This window comes from Notolepis coatsorum (assembly GCF_963971535.1).
Source record: "Notolepis coatsorum genome assembly, chromosome: 13".
NCBI classification, from domain to species: domain Eukaryota; kingdom Metazoa; phylum Chordata; class Actinopteri; order Aulopiformes; family Paralepididae; genus Notolepis; species Notolepis coatsorum.
Genome location: NC_140177.1, coordinates 26650425 through 26667999, shown reverse-complemented (window position 1 = coordinate 26667999; position 17575 = coordinate 26650425). Strand labels below are relative to the sequence as shown.

General features: G+C 42.9%; 1 protein-coding gene across 1 annotated transcript; it reads right to left on the bottom strand.

Annotated features, from left to right (window-relative positions):
• Positions 1-3058: 3058 nt before the first annotated feature.
• Positions 3059-11637, bottom strand: LOC311238952 (uncharacterized protein). Its single transcript, XM_084327159.1, has 2 exons — positions 11432-11637; positions 3059-6621 (listed from the first exon to the last, which is right to left on the bottom strand). Exons 1-2 carry the CDS (start codon positions 11442-11444, stop codon positions 5384-5386), a joined length of 1251 nt encoding a protein of 416 aa, XP_084183285.1. The 5' UTR covers positions 11445-11637; the 3' UTR covers positions 3059-5383.
• Positions 11638-17575: the final 5938 nt, after the last annotated feature.

Here is a 17575-nt window from a genome sequence, read left to right as displayed (position 1 = left end):
GATGACCAGATCTAGTGTGTGCCCCCTATTGTGTGTTGGGACGTTGACATGCTGAGTGAGGTTTAGGCAGTCCAGTAGTTGTATAAGAAGGCAGCTGCAGGATGGCAGGAGGGGGTGTCCATGTGGATGTTTATATCTCAGAGAATAACGATATTTGCCAATGTTGTCCAGTAATAATCTTACACTCGTTAGACCCGGTCCCTGTTGTTGTTGTTGTTGTTGTTGTTGTTGTTGTTGTTGTTGTTGTTGTTGTTGTTGTTGATGTATTGTATTCCTACGTTCTCTGCACGTCCCTGTTACAGATGTATGTATATGTATAATGGCTGCTGTTATTGTCATTGTTGTTGTTGTTTTATTTGTTTGTTCAATGGTGAGACCAAAAACTAATTTCCACATTGTGGACAATAAAGTGAAACTAAATTAAGCGCTCAATGAAGAAACCCAATCCCCTTGACACACATCTATGGTACTCATAGTGGTAAAATATAAAGCTAAAATATAAAGGTCATAGTGTATACATGTGGGTGGGGGGGGGGGGGTGTAGGATATGAACCTGGTTTAGGGTAAGGGGTGTAGGGGTAGGGAATAGGATATGAACCTGGTTTAGGGTAAGGGATGTAGGGCGGGGTAGGGAATAGGATATGAACCTGGTTTAGGGTAAGGGATGTAGGGCGGGGTAGGGAATAGGATATTAACCTGGTTTAGGGTGAGGGGTGTAGGGGTAGGGAATAGGATCAGTGGGACGGGGTTGCATGCCGTGCAACCGGCTCTGTGAGCAGAAGCATGCGCACGCACATGCACGGATGTGCACGCGCGTGCACACAGGAATGCGCTGCACTCGACTGATGCGTCAACTTGCTAAGTACCCACCAGGCTACTTTGCATAACAATAACGCCGGTCGTCAGGTGTGTTCAATACGTTCTCAGATACATTCACACAAAACTTGTGAATGAAATGTGTTACATTCCATTCGTAGAGGCAATTAGGCACCGTCTTTAGTCTGTGCAAACGCTAGGGGACATTTATGCGCATGCGCGGGAGCGTGTGTGCACATGGCGTCATTAAAACACTGTGTAGCCAGCTTTGAAATCAGCAACGCATGCCTGAATAGGATAGTTTAGGGTAAGGGGTGCAGGGTTGGGAATATGATACAAACCTGGTTGAAGGTAAAGGGTGTAGGGGTAGGGAATAGGATACAAACCCGGTTTAGGGTAAGGGGTGTAGGGGTAGGGAATAGGATATGAACCTGGTTTAGGGTAAGAGGTGTAGGTAGAACAGCCTCTCCCTGAACGTCAGCAAAACGAAAGAGAGGATTGTGGACTTTAGGAGATTGGGGGCCAGGGACTACAGCCCCCTCAGCATCGACGGGGCACCAGCCGAGAGAGTGAACAGTTTTAAGTACATCGGAGTCCACATATCCGAGGACTTGACATGGACCACACACATTGACAGTGTAGTGAAGAAGGCACGGCAGCGCCTCTACTTCCTCAGGCGCCTAAGGAAGTTCAAAGTGAGTCAGAAGATCCTTAAGAACTTCTACTCATGCACAATAGAGAGCATCCTGACTGGTATCATCACATCCTGGTTTGGGAATAGCACCGCACATGACCGCAGCAGACTACAGAGAGCCCGTTCAGCCGAACGCACAATTGGAGGTGGGATTCCCACTCTCCAGGACATTTATAACAAGCGTTGCAGGGCCAGGGATAAGAGAATAGCCAAAGACTCTAGTCACCCAAACAACTGCCTCTTTGAACTGCTGCGGTCAGGAAAGTGCTACCGGAGTCTCATGGCCAGTACAGAGAGACTCAGAAGGAGCTTCTATCCCCAGGCCATCAGGATGCTCAATGACTCTATGTAACTACCCATCATCTACAGTCTACACTCATTGCACACACATCCACATCACACTCACTTTTAAACAAACACTCACCCAGGGGTGTAAAGTACTTGAGTAATTGTACTTCGTTACAATACTTAAGTAGTTTTTGGGGATTTGTACTTTATTCAAGTATTATTAAGTTTGTGTACCTAACAGTTACTCCTTACATTTAAAATGCAGACCTACAAAGTACAAATCTCACAGGTCCAACCATTTTAATTAGTATATTTGTTTCTCTGGCCGAACTAACGTTAACGTTATTAATCCTGCGGCCGCACTTTATTTAAAAACAGCCAATCAAATCCCCATCAATGGAAAATTAACCCGCCCATACCCATGCTGATTGGTCCTTGTGCAAGACTAGAAAGCGGGGATCTTTGATTAAACACCTGCTATCAGAAGAATAGACAGTCAGAAAAAAAGTTTTTACTTTTACTTTTTAGTACTTTTAAAGTACATTTAAAAGTAGAAACTTTTTTTTTACTTTTACTCAAGTGTGTTTTTAGCCAGATACTCTGACTTTTACTTGAGTAAGACTTTGAGACGGTACCCATACTTTCTCTTAAGTATAATTTCTGGGTACTTTTTACACCCCTGCACTCACCTTATTAACACTCACTTTAGACTTTAGGGTAAGGGGTGCAGGGGTAGGGAATATGATACAAACCTGGTTGAGGGTAAGGGGTGTAGGGGTAGGGAATAGGATATGAACCTGGTTTAGGGTAAGGGGTGTAGAGGTAAGGAATAGGATATGAACCTGGTTTAGGGTAAGGGGTGTAGAGGTAAGGAATAGGATATGAACCTGGTTTAGGTTAAGGGGTGTGGGGGTAGGGAATATGATATTGTAACGTACTAACGACCCTGGAACCTGGTTTAGGGTAAGGAGTGTGGAGGTAGGGAATATGATATGAACCTGGTTTAGGGGGGGTAGGGAATCTGATATGAACCTGGTTTAGGGTAAGGGGTGTGGGTGCAGGAGGAAATGGTTCAAATGTGAGCTCCAGGTATTGACAAGGCTACATACCCTATCACATGGCCCCTAATGGCCACCACAACCCAACATGTGGATATCACTTCAGGCAAATTATCAACCCTGACACAGAATCTTGGAATTAATATTTATTCCCCCCCCCCCCCCCCCCCCCACCAACATACAGGAAAGTATGTTTTTCAAAATATAGATACGATAAAATATCAGTGCATTTGGTACATAATTATGTTGGTACAGTGGTCGTCCCATTGTGAAGGGTTAAACAACATTACTTAATTTAGTAGCTGTGATCGAGACAGTGTTAGATCCGTTCTCCCGGCCCTCGCGGTTCCTTATCGAGGCTGTTGTGATCATAGATATATATAACTAGATGGTGCAAGGCGGAGTCCAGCGTAGTTCATCGGTGGCCATCTTGTCACAGGTAGCACGGCCACTCATAACATGAATGTCTATGGTGCATGTATTATTGAAATAACCATAGCTTGCTAAATTTTCAACCGATTTACAAATGGTTTGGTTTGTTATTAACGTTATTAACGTGCATGATTTAGGATGCTTGGACATGTTGAAATAATTTTCATATGAAAGTACATTATAAGTATGCAGTATGATAACTACATCTCTGACGTTTATAACAAACCAGACCGTTTAAAAATCGGTTGAAAATTTAGCAAGCTATGGTTATTTCAATAGTACATGCACCATAGACATTCATGTTATGAGTGTGCGTGCTGCTGTGGCAAGATGGCCACCACGTGGCAACGTCGGTCTCCATTGGCCAGCAGCGTGGGTGAGTCATCTAGCTTTAATATTATGTCTATGGTTGTGATTCCATCACAGCGGAGTTCAAACAAGATCACAGAATGTACAAAATGTAAAAATGTAAAGATTCGGTCCACGTTAGAAACAGCCGCCCGAGTCTGTTGACCTAAGAGGTTGTCGATTGAAACACAGTAAATATTAAAGGAACACGCCAACATTTTGGGAAATTATCGTCGTCGCTTACTGTCTTCTCCATAGAGAGACAAGAAGATAGATACCAGTTTCCTCTCTGTGCGGACGGTGCCGGTTAGCCTTCGGGAGAGGTGTTAGTTGGACGATGCCTAGGCTAACTGGCACTGTCCGCTTCCATTCATTGTGTGCTAAACTAGGCTAACGTGCAGCCAGATAGCTTTCTACTGAACGCACAGAGAGGAAACTGGTATCTATCTTCCTGTCTCTCTCTGGAGAAGATGATAAGCTAATTTCCCAAGATGTTGGCGTGTTCTTTTAAGATGGCGCGTTAGATAAATAAACCTTCATTTGGAAATACAAGGGCCACGATTAAAGCCTCGGCTGGAAAACATACCTCAGTTTTTGTAAATTCCAGGAAGTTCCACACCCTACTCTCCTCTCTCTCTCTCTCTCTCTCTCTCTCTCTGCGCCAAGTAAAATTAGTTTACAAAACCCATGGGCGAGAGAGAGAGAGCACACAGACTATTCTCCATATCTTAGGCAAACAATAGAGTCATGTACATCCTACACCTCCTCGATGACCCTGATATTCAGTGTATGTGGTTATCTATTGTGCGGGTCTCTACCAGTGTCATTATGTTTAACACCCTACTACACAGAAGCTCTCTGTATCTCATTTTACCGAGCCAATCCTCCTGGCTCAGACGACACAACAGAGATTTTTATCTCAAACCTGCATTTACCAGCACTCTGATCCTGCCCCACTGGCATTTTCCAACGACAGTGTTACGCACAATTCGTCCATTTTCTGCTAAACGTGACCTTTCTAAAGTGGGACCGGTGCTACGTGCTAATTCGTCTCCGCCTCGCTATACATTCCACGTGTCACATAGAATTGAACGGGCTCGTCTTGGCTCCATTAGTCATAGTTCGGCACATTATTATTCTGCTGGTGCTATTGAAGGTCGAGGAGGTTAATCAGGTGGTTAAATCACCTGTAACAGGTTAAACTGGAACATTATATGTCAGTTTTTCCTGGGTGAGGTAAAGAAGGCTACTCAAATGGCAAAAGCTTGCTTGGCCTGGCATACAGTATGTAGGCAAGATACATTAGATATAAGTATAAAAAGAAAACTGTACTACTCTTTGTAATAGACTTTGTAATGTCATCTTTTTAGAGTAGAGTAGAGAGTGATCTTTTTTTACCCCAGAAGAAGCCCTTATCTAAAATGAAAGTCGGTTTGTCATTCATTATGGAGAGACAAAGTGGGCCTCTCTTTCAAAAAACCCAGGTCCCACAGGAATGGCTCAGGATTATATCACTTCCTCTTACATTGTCATACTTCAGTGTTCGGACCAAACCGCCTCTGTGTCAATAGGGAACTCCCTGTGTGTCTCTCACCCTCTCTCTCTCTCTCTCTCTCTCTCTCTCTCTCTCTCTCTCTCTCTCTCTCTCTCTCTCTCTCTCTCTCTCTCTCTCTCTCTCTCTCTCTCACACACACACAGACAAAACACAAACAAAACGAGCGATCCCTTCGCGAGTCGCAAGTCGTCGTCACGACAGGTCGACGCTCTCGTACTCGGCGTGGTCCGAGTCATCCAGGTCCATCCCGGGCACCAGGCTGTAGTACTCGGTAGACTGGGTGAGGTACGCCTTCTCCCTGTCTGCAGAGTCCTTCATCACCTCCGTCACGCTCACCGTGTCCAGCTCCGCCTTGCCGCCCGCCTCAGGCCCCTGGGAGCCCCGCCTCCCCTCTGTGGAGGTGGAACAGTGGGAGGGGGCGCGGGGCAGGGACTCCACGGAGCCTACCTTGATCACCACCTCCTCGTAGATGTCCCTGGTGCTGCCCAGGAGGGCGGAGGCCGGGCGCAGCAGCAGCTGGTTCTTGAGGATCCCCTTGCTCCCGCTGTCCCCGCCGGCTTTGGGGGTCTCTCCGTCCGCAGGCGGCTGCTCCTTGGGGCGATGCTTCTGCTGGCCGTTGCTGCCAGAGGCCTTCTTCTTGGAGGAGCCGAAGGCGGGGGTCTCCTTCCTCTTCCTCTTCCGGCCGCAGCACCAGCACAGCACCAGGGCTGTGAGGATGAGGAGGGGGAGCAGGATGAAGAGCGCGGTGAGACCGGGCGGACGGCACGCGTCGCTGAGCTTCGCCGACCACACCGAGCGGCCCGCCAGGTGCCTGGGTGAAGCGCAGGTCATGTTCCCCACCAGATCCCTCAGGCTGGTGGTCCGATTCCCGTGACTCTGTCTCTCCAGGGTCTCCAGCTGGGAGCAGGAGCAGTCCCAGGGGTTGTCACCCAGCTCCAGCCTCAGCAGACCGGGGCTCTGGAGCACAGAGCCCGGGAGAGAACGGAGCTGGTTCCCCTGTAGATTCAGCTGCTCGAGGCTCTCCGTGTTCTGGAGGAAGCCAACGGGGAGCTCTCGCAGCAGGTTCATGCCCAGGTCTAGCACCTTCAGGCTGGGTTCGTTAGCCAGGAAGTCGTCTGGCAGTGTGGCCAGGCTGTTGCGACTCAGATAGACCTCTTTAAGATCGGAGACCCCCGTCGTGTTCATATGAATGGAGCTGATGTTACAGCGGGAGAGATCCAGGATCTGCACGTTTGTCTCGTTGGTAAACGCCGGCCAAGACACATGGCTGAAGGCAGAGCCGGAGTAGTTGAGGCAGCAAGCCTCTGTGGGCAGCTCCGAGGGGAACTGGGACAAAAGGGTGACCCTGGGACAGGACAGGCATCCGTCCACAAGTCCACTCTCCAGCAGCAACATGAAAAGCAGCAGGACACTCCGCTGGCAGAACGTCCCTGAAACAGAAAACAACAAAACAGCCCCGATTCAGACAGTGTGACTTCATGACAAAAGGGGAGTGGAATTTGAGTGAAGTCATCGGGCGGCACTAATTCTATCAATCTGTGTTCCTGAATCTTTCCGCCTCATTCTCGGCTTTGTTTTTTTTTCTCCCCCTCTTTCCTTCTTCTCCTCCTCCTCCTCCTCCCAATGTTTCTCTCCATCGTTTTCAACACACCCCCACACATACAGACACACACACACACAGCCTGGGGGGACCTCGTACACGTATTTCCACAGAGATGTCGATGGGCCCTCGCGCCTAGCAACGCCTCTGAGGACTTCTGGTTGTTGTTGTGACTAGTGCAGGCGTTGGCATGGCGACACAGCTTGCCAGGGATCAGGAGTCCAGTTCAGAGTCAGACCTCGCTAGCAGCGTTGGGGGAGGTGACAGGTGGCGCTCTGACAAACCCGCCCTCTTTTCCTCGATCTTGTTCACCAATGGACCTATCTCTTTTTATTTTATTTTTATTTTAAATTTTGTATCTACTTTTTCTCCCCAATTTCGTATTGTCCAATTCTACCCTCCCCTGTCTCGAACGTTGTTAGGCCATGCCTCCCACAAGCCGGCTGCAATGTGGACGAAGCCTTGCATCACGTGTCCCCTCCGGTACTCGAGGAAGCAGCCGTCGCATCTTTTCACCTGCACAGCGCGATCTCTCAGCGGCGAGGGTCTGCGTGGGAGGGACACGCCGCCCTCGTCGCTTCCTGATTCTACTGCGCAGGCGCACCAACCGACCTGTAGGAGTCGCTGTCCACAACGTCCGATCCCCACCCACCAGCCCTCCCACCCCCTAATACTGCCAATTGTATTAGTATGAACGACCAGCCAAGCTGGTAGCAACGCCGAGAGCTGGGCTCGAACCCAGCATCTCCTGCGTTGGTGGCGAGCGCCTTGCCCACTGCGCCACCTAGCCGCCCCCAATGGACCTATCTCAAACGACAGTTGTGATTGGAGGATGGAGAAAAGAGCGTGGGGTTCGAGATAGGTCCGTCGGTGAACAGTTTCTTGAACAGTCGGTGGTAAATATGTAAGACAGTCTTTCAGTTCAACACGAGGATGCTGTCATGCGGATGCCGATGATGTCATTGTCATGTCGGTTTAACAATAAAAGGGTGAACCCTCCATGATATAATGAGTGCCATTGAAGCTTTGACCATACTGTGAATCTGCGGTGGCTGCACATTGTAGCAGGGCGTAGGTTCGGTTGCAACATTGGGAGGGACGCTTTAAGTGGGGTGTCCGGGGGGGTCCTCCCCCCGTAAATCTTGAGCGTGAAACACTCAATACATTTCCTGTATTCTGGCGTACTTTTCTGCACCAATGTGTGCCTTTTCTGCATCAATTCATGGTGGACATGTCTTTATTTATGTAAAGGAAAAGAACATTTCAGGTACCCGCTGACACAAATATAACGGAATATAATGCAGTAGAGACTCTCTGTTTCTGCACATTCAAAACATATCACATGTGTTTTTGGTTAAAAGAAAATTCCAGAATCATGTACAATTTGTTGGTTAATAGTTATATAGTAAGAAAGATATATAAATGTTTTGACCCCCTTATGTGTTTTTTTTCTTTTTTTTTTTTACCTCTTTTGGGGAGGGGGTTGTCTTTCATATTCGCTATCTTTGTTGAGCAGGACATATTTCCCTCTTCCCAATATTGCAACCCCCCCTAAACCTACACGTTCTAGGACAGTTTGTAGGTCATGGGGTCGCTTGTTTTAAACCTGCGTGTGGCGGACGCTCCCTTATCAGCGTAAACAAGACCTGTCGTCTCCGACTGACCTCCATTTAAGAGCAGGCGTGGTGGGAGAACGAGAGAGGGCTGCTGTCCCCTCGTTGGGCTGTGACATCACACTTCCTCACCCTCCACAATGGGGCTGGAAAGCTGCTCTACTGTGGGGAGTCAGGAATGTGCTAACTCCCCAACAACATGGCCAATTCACTACCAGGGGGGTGGTGGGGGTTAAGCAGGAACTCTGTTGTCAGCTGGACCCTATAGGACCACTACTCTGTGAGATCATCTGGACGTCAATGGACTCCAAAGAGCACTCGTTTTTATCTACCAAAGACATGATCAAAGTGGAGCGTTTTATCACAAGCAACCATTCAAGTTCAAGTTCAAGTTCTTTAATAGTTGTCATACAGAAGTACAGAATACTTTCATACAAAATGCTTCTTACTGTTACGCTCCAGAGACTGTGCTAGACAAGATAGTATCAAATAACATAATAACATAATATAGCATGAATTTAGAAGAAGAATGAGGTCACAGTTGTTCGGTATAGACATATGTACAATGTTCTGAGTTACCATATAATATACAATACAAATTGTAAGCAAGTGACTTCAGGGGTCAGACTGCAGAGTTCTAAACGGTGCATTGATGAACCAACTGTTAAGTACTGAGATAGAGATAGATACGTGAGATGGCGGACAGACAAACGGAGATATGAGTTTTTCCATCAGCGAGGAGTTCAGTAAGGGGTTACCACACCACTTCCTCCCAGTCAACCTCGCTACATTAGCGGCAGTTAGAGGCATTGTTAGCCGTAGTCAAATGTGACTGTTTTCTTTTAACCATGAATTACAAAAGGGAAACTATTATGTTAACTAGATTTCAACTCTCTTGACAAGGCCTCCCATGCGCCTTGTAGACGTCTAGCAACGCACCCTGACTCCATTATACACTCAGTTGGTCATTGTTTGTTTGTGGTTCTATGTACGGCTCATATCGCTGTCATTTGCATCCGGATATGCTTCGTAAAAAATAAAAGGCCTTGTTCAAACTGATGCTTATCAGTATGCGGTTTGGTCTGAGCCTTGTCACTATGAAAAGGGAAAAAATAATGCAGTGTGACAAGTACAGCTGTTATGTCTTCTTCTTACATCACTGTGAGGTATCTATCTGCATCTGCCTTGCTTTGGTTTGTCTTTGTGTGGAGTCAAGTCAAACATTATTATTATCATCATTTCATCATTCATCATTTTTATATTGACAATGTTGGGAGGCAATGGTTTATTTAATATATATATTTATATATATAAAATGTTTTAATAGTTTTATTTTTTATGTTTGGATGCCTTGGTTCAAATACCCAGTGCATTACAAGCATTTATGTGTGTAGTCATTTAGTCAATATAATCCATACAGTCAGTTGAGATACAGCTTCATCCAGTAACCTGAGGGCCAGGTTACTCTCCTTGTCTAGCAACAACGGCAGCAATGCACAGTCTAAAGGTTAAGACGTGCTGATTATTACGCTTGAGAATCTGGGAGATGATCTCTGGTAAAAATCCATCTTACTTCTGTGGAGTCATGCCTAACACACATTTGTTGGACTATCGAACAGGGCTTTATCTTTGCGTTTTGAAATCGCATTCACTCATGCAGGGGTCAAAGTGTCAAAAGGATGCCCACCTATACCCAACCTCCTCCAATGTACAGTTTCTTCCCCCTCAAATGTATATACCGGTACTCTCTTTTTTTAGACTCTTTTTTGTATCACAAACAGTACTGTATTTGTAGATCTGGTATGTCATAAATGTCTAGATGTAGCAGTACTGTCTATCTGTATGTCATGTATGTCATGTTACGATGAATTGAAAATGGGGGACCCTGATGTAAACAAGACGAAAGTCTTTCTCTGGTCTGCATCCCCTTAACAATTGTGTGTATTGAGCTGTACTGTATTGTACCCATTCTGAAATCTGTTAATAAAATGTTCAATCAATCAATCAATCATGGACGTCAGTCAGCCCCGTCTTGCTCATTAGTAGCAACGGTTTACTTCTTGTCCAAACAGAGGGGTCCTTGGGAACGTCTCCTCTCAGGGTGTATAGTAGCAGAAGAGCGGGGTTTAATTCTGGAACACATAAGATGATCTCACGCTCTAAAAATGTGAGCTGCTACATCCTCTCTGGGAGTTTCCCCCTAGATAACGGCCTCGCTTTCCATACTTCCCATCCGTATCTACTTGTATATCTATGCAAAAAAAATTATAAAAAACGTCCATAACCAGGCGGCTATATTAGAAATTAATCAGATTATCAGGTGATGTTGTTATTGTCACATCTATGACAAGATCCAATTGTAGGCCTATTATGACAGATAAATTGGTGGCATAAACCCCATTGGAGCTGCTGACCCAATGAGGTGATTATTATAAACAACATTTCAAATTGTCTTCTCGAATGACTCCTATATGCAAATGGTTACAGTGATGGAAATATTACCAAGCCATGTTAATTAATACTAAACATTTCTAACAAGGACATAATTGACGACCATATGAACATAAATACTGTAGCCTATATAGGATGAACTTGATGAAGATGTAGCACCTCACCAAATTTTAGCATTTAAAAAAGTTTGCATATTGTACTTTAGGTTTTACTTTAGTTTATATATGTATATTTTGTAGTGCTTGGACTTTATTCTTTCTACTTTTTACCGTATGAAGCACAATCTCAGGGGGCTCATAGAACCAACCATTTCAATGTAATGTACACACCACACCTTATATATTTATATGTGACAAATAAAACAAACCGTGGCACTTTTGTAGATTTAATTGATTGATTGATTGAACACTTTATTAACAGATTGCAGAATGGGTACAGTACAGTACAGCTCAATACATACAATTGTTAAAGGGATGCAGACCAGAGAAAGACTTTCGTCTTGTTTACTAAACAAAACAGGTGACACTCTCCTCAAATGTCACACTGTGCCATACTCTCCTCACATCTCTCTCTTACCTTTGACTGCCATCACGACTGCAAGCTGTTGCTTCCTCTTGTCTTGTGTCAGAAACCCATGGGGTCGCGGCCCCGCGTCGGTCTGTCCCTCAGATTTCACCCGAGTTCAAGACATTTGGTGGAGCGACCTCTCCGCATCACATTAGCCCGTCTTCGCCCCTCTTGGATGGATCTCCTCTCTGGGTGTGTCCCACACTCCCTCTCCGCTCAACTCAAAGCGAAGTGTGCATTCTGCTTCCCGTGTTTGTGTGTGTGCGTGTGCGTGTGTGCGTGCGTGCGTGTGATAACACGTTTGTGGCGTGCACGTGCGTTCACCGGCGATTGAAACTTGGGAGAGACGCGCGAGCTCAGTGCACCATGGCTACAGAAACCAAACATGTCCGTTAACACTTGTCGTGTGATGATAGCGCGCGCTCTGCTGGTAGATATATCTATGGGTAGAACCATATACATGGGTGATTATTTGATTTTGGGCATTTTCATGTCCCTGGGATATATTTGAAAGAAAAAGAAATATTTCCAGATTCTTTATGCTATCATTGATTAGTATAATTAATTACTTACCTAGACTTAATTATTCAATTTAAAACATAAATTGTTTATCTTATTTTTTGTTGTTTAATGTTGGAATTTGACCATTTTCACATTGTCCCAATCCAGAGTTTTAACGTTTGGTCAAGTATTTCTCTAGAAAAAACTATTAAAAAACAATACTTTTAGGTATATATTACTATAACTACATTTGAATCAATGATTCTCTGCCAAATATTTAACTTAAGTACAATATGTGAAAAAAAAAATATCAAAATAGGTTTGTCCCTTAATATCTGTGTCATTACCATCACGTTGAACTATTTGCAATACAATGAAGTGTTGGCTACGCCCCTTGCTTTGGTACCCATTACAACCTGTAGTGACAGTGGAGCACATGGCTGTCAGAGTGGAAGACTTACATTTTGATCACCAGGAATGTAAGATATTTTCACATTTACTTACTCATACTACAGAATATGTTTATTGTGTGTCATTACCAAACACACTATAATTTGATAATGCTTTTGAATCTTAGTCAAACTTCTTCATATTTGTAGGTACATTGAGTACATTGCTAGCTAGCTAAGAATTGAATATAAGCAAGTTTGATGTTATGCTAGCTGTTAGCTTAAAAGTAAGAAAATGTCATTACCATCACGGTCATTACCGCCACACAATGAAGTGTGGTGGTAATGACAACGTGTGGTGGTAATGACAAAGATATCTGTTTATAGCTTTTTTTTTTGGATAACATTACTTGTATGTATATGTATATGTAAATATATGTTGTGTCTCATTTATAACTGATATTTATTGTTATTTATTTATTTATTGGTTTTTGTATTTGTTTATGCTAGTGTCTTCACCATGGCACCTAAATCAACAGGCTAAAGGTCAAAATCATACAGAGACAGACTTAAAGATGATCCAGAACAATATCAAAGATACTTTCAAAAAGAAAAAGAGCGGTATAAAAAGAGAAAAGAGACGGGTAAGCTGCAATGCATATCTCAGCTGCCCAAATGCACACAAAGATATAAAAGGCATCAATGGCGAATCAATCAAAGAAACAAAAGAACAAACGATAAGCAAATATGAAATATGGATGACTACCTAACAGTGAATAGGCCACCAGTGTCACCAACACAACAACCTGAGCAACACAATGCTGTCCCTGTCCCTATTGCCAGATGTGAAAGTCCCAATCAGCCTACACCACAAGAAACCCCACAACAAAGAGGACGAAAAAAGGTGAACAGAAACAGAAGTAAAGTCTACAGAGATCTGTGTGAAGCCAACCTGATGTTGGAGAGAGCAAAACGAAATATGGAGAAATATAAAAAACTATATGAAAGACTGTCAAATAAGCTCAAACCACAAGAATCGCCACGATCAAAATCAAAACAACAAATGAAGTCAAAGAAATGTGATCTCAGGAAGACACTATATTGTTCCACAATACTCTAGTGTCAGAGCTGAGAGACACCAACACTAAAGAGAAGCAAGTAATTTCAAAGATTCTAAGGGGGGGAATTCTGAAAAAGTACAAGTTGGTGTATCTGGCTCAAAAGGAACTTGGATTCTCTGCAAAGATGATGCGGAAATACAGAAGAGGAACTGGACTTCAGAAGAAACATGCAAATGCATTGCCTCTCTCTACCAGGACAAAAGTCAAAGAGTTTCTGGAACGTGATGATAACTCACGGGCAACAACAGGGAAGAGAGACACATTGACGCAGAAGAAAGTGAAAATGCAAAAGCGCTTTCTGAATGAAACGTACAGTCTTTGGCGGAAATTCAAGAATGAACATCCACAGCTCAAGATTTCCTATAGTAAGTTATGGAAAACCTGCCCATTTTGGATAGTGAGGCCAACCGTCCGTGATAGGGACACATGCAAACACTCAACTGATGGCTGACAAACTGCTCCATCACAAAGTGCTAAAGACTAGCAACATTAAGGGCTAGATCCACAAAGAATGGATTGCACAGTGCTAGTTGCACCCTACTTACAATTCATTATAAATAGAAAATGGGGGACCTAGTGTAAACAAGACGAAAGTCTTTCTCTGGTCTGCATCCCCTTAACAATTGTGTGTATTGAGCCTTACTGTATTGTACCCATTCTGCAATCTGTTAATAACATTTTCAATCAGTTAAGACTGAGGAGATGGTGTTTGACCCCATCCACACACAGTCCATCTCGCCGGTCTCTTCATATAAATATCTTGTGATTTTTGTCGATAACACACTAACCTGGAACACCCATGTAGATAGCCTGTGTAGCAGACTACAACAACGACTGCACTTTCTACGTCGCCTTAGAGTTCATGGTGTAGATAAATTTTTTTTTTTACTTTTCTACCAATCTGTATTAGAGAGTCTCATCAGATACGGTATTACAGCTTGGTTTGGTAACCTGTCTGTACAATTAAAGTCCAAACTGGTCCGTCTGATGCAGACTGCATGGAAGATCATAGGGGTGAAAGGTCACCCATCCCTGCAGTCTATTTTTTAACAGGCTACTCTAAGGCAAGCCAATAGAATAGTCTCGGACCCCTCCCATGTCTTACATGCCGAGTATGAGCTACTGCCCTATGGGAGAAGGTTTAGAGTTCCACGCTCTAGACTAAATAGGTTTAAAAACTCCTTTATTCCGATCTCAGTGAAACTTTTAAATAGTGCCAGATAAAGGGCAACTATCGAATAACTGATATTTGGTTGTTATATTATCGATATTCGATAACCGATATTTGGGTTTTTTGGGTATACTATTATATTATACTAGTATATTTGTGTATACTATTCTAATGTGGTGTTGCCAGACATCGTGCTGTGCAGGTACTTTACTAGACATGTTGTGTAGGCTATTATTGTCAGGCCGATTTATTGTGTTCTTATTTTGTTATATAGGATGGCCTAAAGATGTGTTTCCTGTTTATGTTCATTAAGATGCATTAAGTTATGTATTTGTGAACTTGTCAATGCAATTAAACTTTTAAATTTAGTTCTGCCTTCTTGTCTATTCTCAGTCCTTGCCCCACAATGTTGGAATGAACTACCCACCCCAGTTAGGACAGCCGAAACCCATCCAATCTTTCGCCGTCGACTAAAGACCCACTTCTTCAATCATTATCTGAAATCTAAATCTTGTCTTCTTTTTAAGATTTTCCCATTAAAAGTTTTAAAACACATGGTGACAACCAACCCCATAGTGTGTGACAACCATCCCCATGATGGGGTTGGTTGTCACAATGTGTCAGAGTGTCTTTGATAGGTGATTAACTCTTTGTTACAATACTTTGGAAAATGAGAGGGATACACATTTCAAGCCAACATCTTAAGCTTCAATTTAATGTAGGAATGACTATTGAAAGATGTTTTGATTATGAGCAATTCACACTAGAGTAAAAAGTGTGACAACGTCCCCCGTTCTCCCCTAATATGGTATAGAATGGAAATTGTGCTGGTCCCAGAGCCCCAACTGATTACTAAAAGACATATGATGCTCAATGCCTCTGTCTGGAAACAAGTATGCTCCCTCATGGAGAAGAAGATGTAGGCATGTTAAAAGAACAAACCTCTTACTGTTAAAGTATGTTGTTTGAAACCATAAAGGTTGTCAGTGTTTTTTTTAGATGGTTTCTTAGATGTTCCTATCCTGTTGTAACAGTTGTTGATAATACCTATGATTCTGATGTTGTGTTACTGTATCCATGAATGAATTCAATAAATCTATCTAAATGTCATTCCCATCACATTTCGTCATTACCACAACAGTACGTCATTACCAACACATGACATATTTCTTAACAAATTTGTAACAAATAGTTTAAATCTGACATTTTCCTATATGTTTTCCTATATTACAAGCCCCCCCTTAACATTTTATGTATGAAAAACAAGAATCATGGACCTGTTGTTGTAGTAATTGTATCTTTCTTGACAGGATCTAGCAATATATTTAAAAGGCTGCATATCTAAAGATCTAAAGCATGTTTAAATTCAAGTAAAATATTTCAAACCACTAATACATCAGAAGTAAGGTATAATGTTACATAAATGCCTTAAAAGCACAAATGTTTTACTTTTTCTTTTACATTTTAAAGAGTTATTTGGTAACGTGATGGTAATGACAATGTTCTCTGACATTCTAGGAAAAGTGTTAAATATATTAAATTCCATAAAGTGATGTTTACAACAATGTTCATATTATGATTCCTGACAAAATTACTATAAAGCTTAATTGATAATTTAAGGTTTTATGCAATTTTATTTTTGATAAATAGATTTTCCCAAAAGTGCCCAAAATCAAATAAACGCCCATATATAGATATCTGTCTTGGTCTCAGCATATTAATATTGTTTTTAAAATGGGAAGAGCAATTGGTATTTCCAGGAAATGTGCTTCTTTTGTTGCCCGTCCCCTTTTATGTCAGATAGTGCAAAGTTTAGTTTTATGTCATCTTGACTATTGCTCTGCGATGTGGTCATCTGCTGCCAGTGGTGACCTCAGGAAGCTCCAGGTGGTCCAGAACAGGGCAGCACGGTTGGTACTGGGCTGCTCACTAAGGTCTAATGTGAGCCGTATGCATGCCCGCCTCTCTTGGCTTAACGTTGAAAATAGATTGTCTTTTAATATACTTGTGCTGTTCAAGTTGGTCATGAGCATGCATGACATATTGGAATAATCTAGAACATCGAAGCATTCTTTGATATATGGAGCATTCTGGAATATCAGCAATACGTGGTCATTCACTCTACCAGAAGCCCCTCGGGGGAATAATCAACAGCTATCTAGATGCAGAACCACAGAGCCATCATAGCCGGCCGGCTGAAAGATCACTCTACACAACGATCATCGCCCACCCCGGTCAGGGGAAATGCTGCATATACGTATTTAAAAACTGTTTTTTTATTAATGGGAAATAATTTCACTACTTCTCCAATTTATACTTTAGATGTTTAAGCATAGCAATGCTCTTTTAAGATCTAAGTTAATGTTCTCTTCCTTTTACTTGTTTTTTTTCTTTTTCATCCGCTCTCTCTGATTTATTGAGGCTCTCTCTTCAGTTCAATACCTTCATATTATTCATGGGTTACTATAAATTACACAAGTTCATATAAAATGTAAGTGATTAGGGCATGACAATTGAAGCTTATTTTTGGTCTTTATTTTTAGTTTATCTCATTTAAATTTTTATTTATTTATTTTTTACAGGAAAGTGGCCAAGCCACAGTCGACATTCTACTTATGGTAGAATTTGGAGTGTTAGATCCTATGGTATACATAGGAATGTTAAGGATAATTGGATCATTCTGGGATATCCGGTGGTGCAAGGGAGGGAGTCATACGCAAAGGTTGTGTTCATGGAACACAATCCTGTACGACTCTCGGTGGGAGGGAAGGGTAGGGGATTTTTATTTGTATATATGTATGTTTTTAAGCTCGGCTCTCAACGGGACCTCACTAGTGGGATGTATATCTATTATTGCCTCGCACTCTAGAAGCATTACCAAAAATTACAATGCAACATGTATAGACTATGGCTAGTTTGAATATAATGATATGGAACACCGGGGGAATAAATAACCAACTCAAACGCAAAA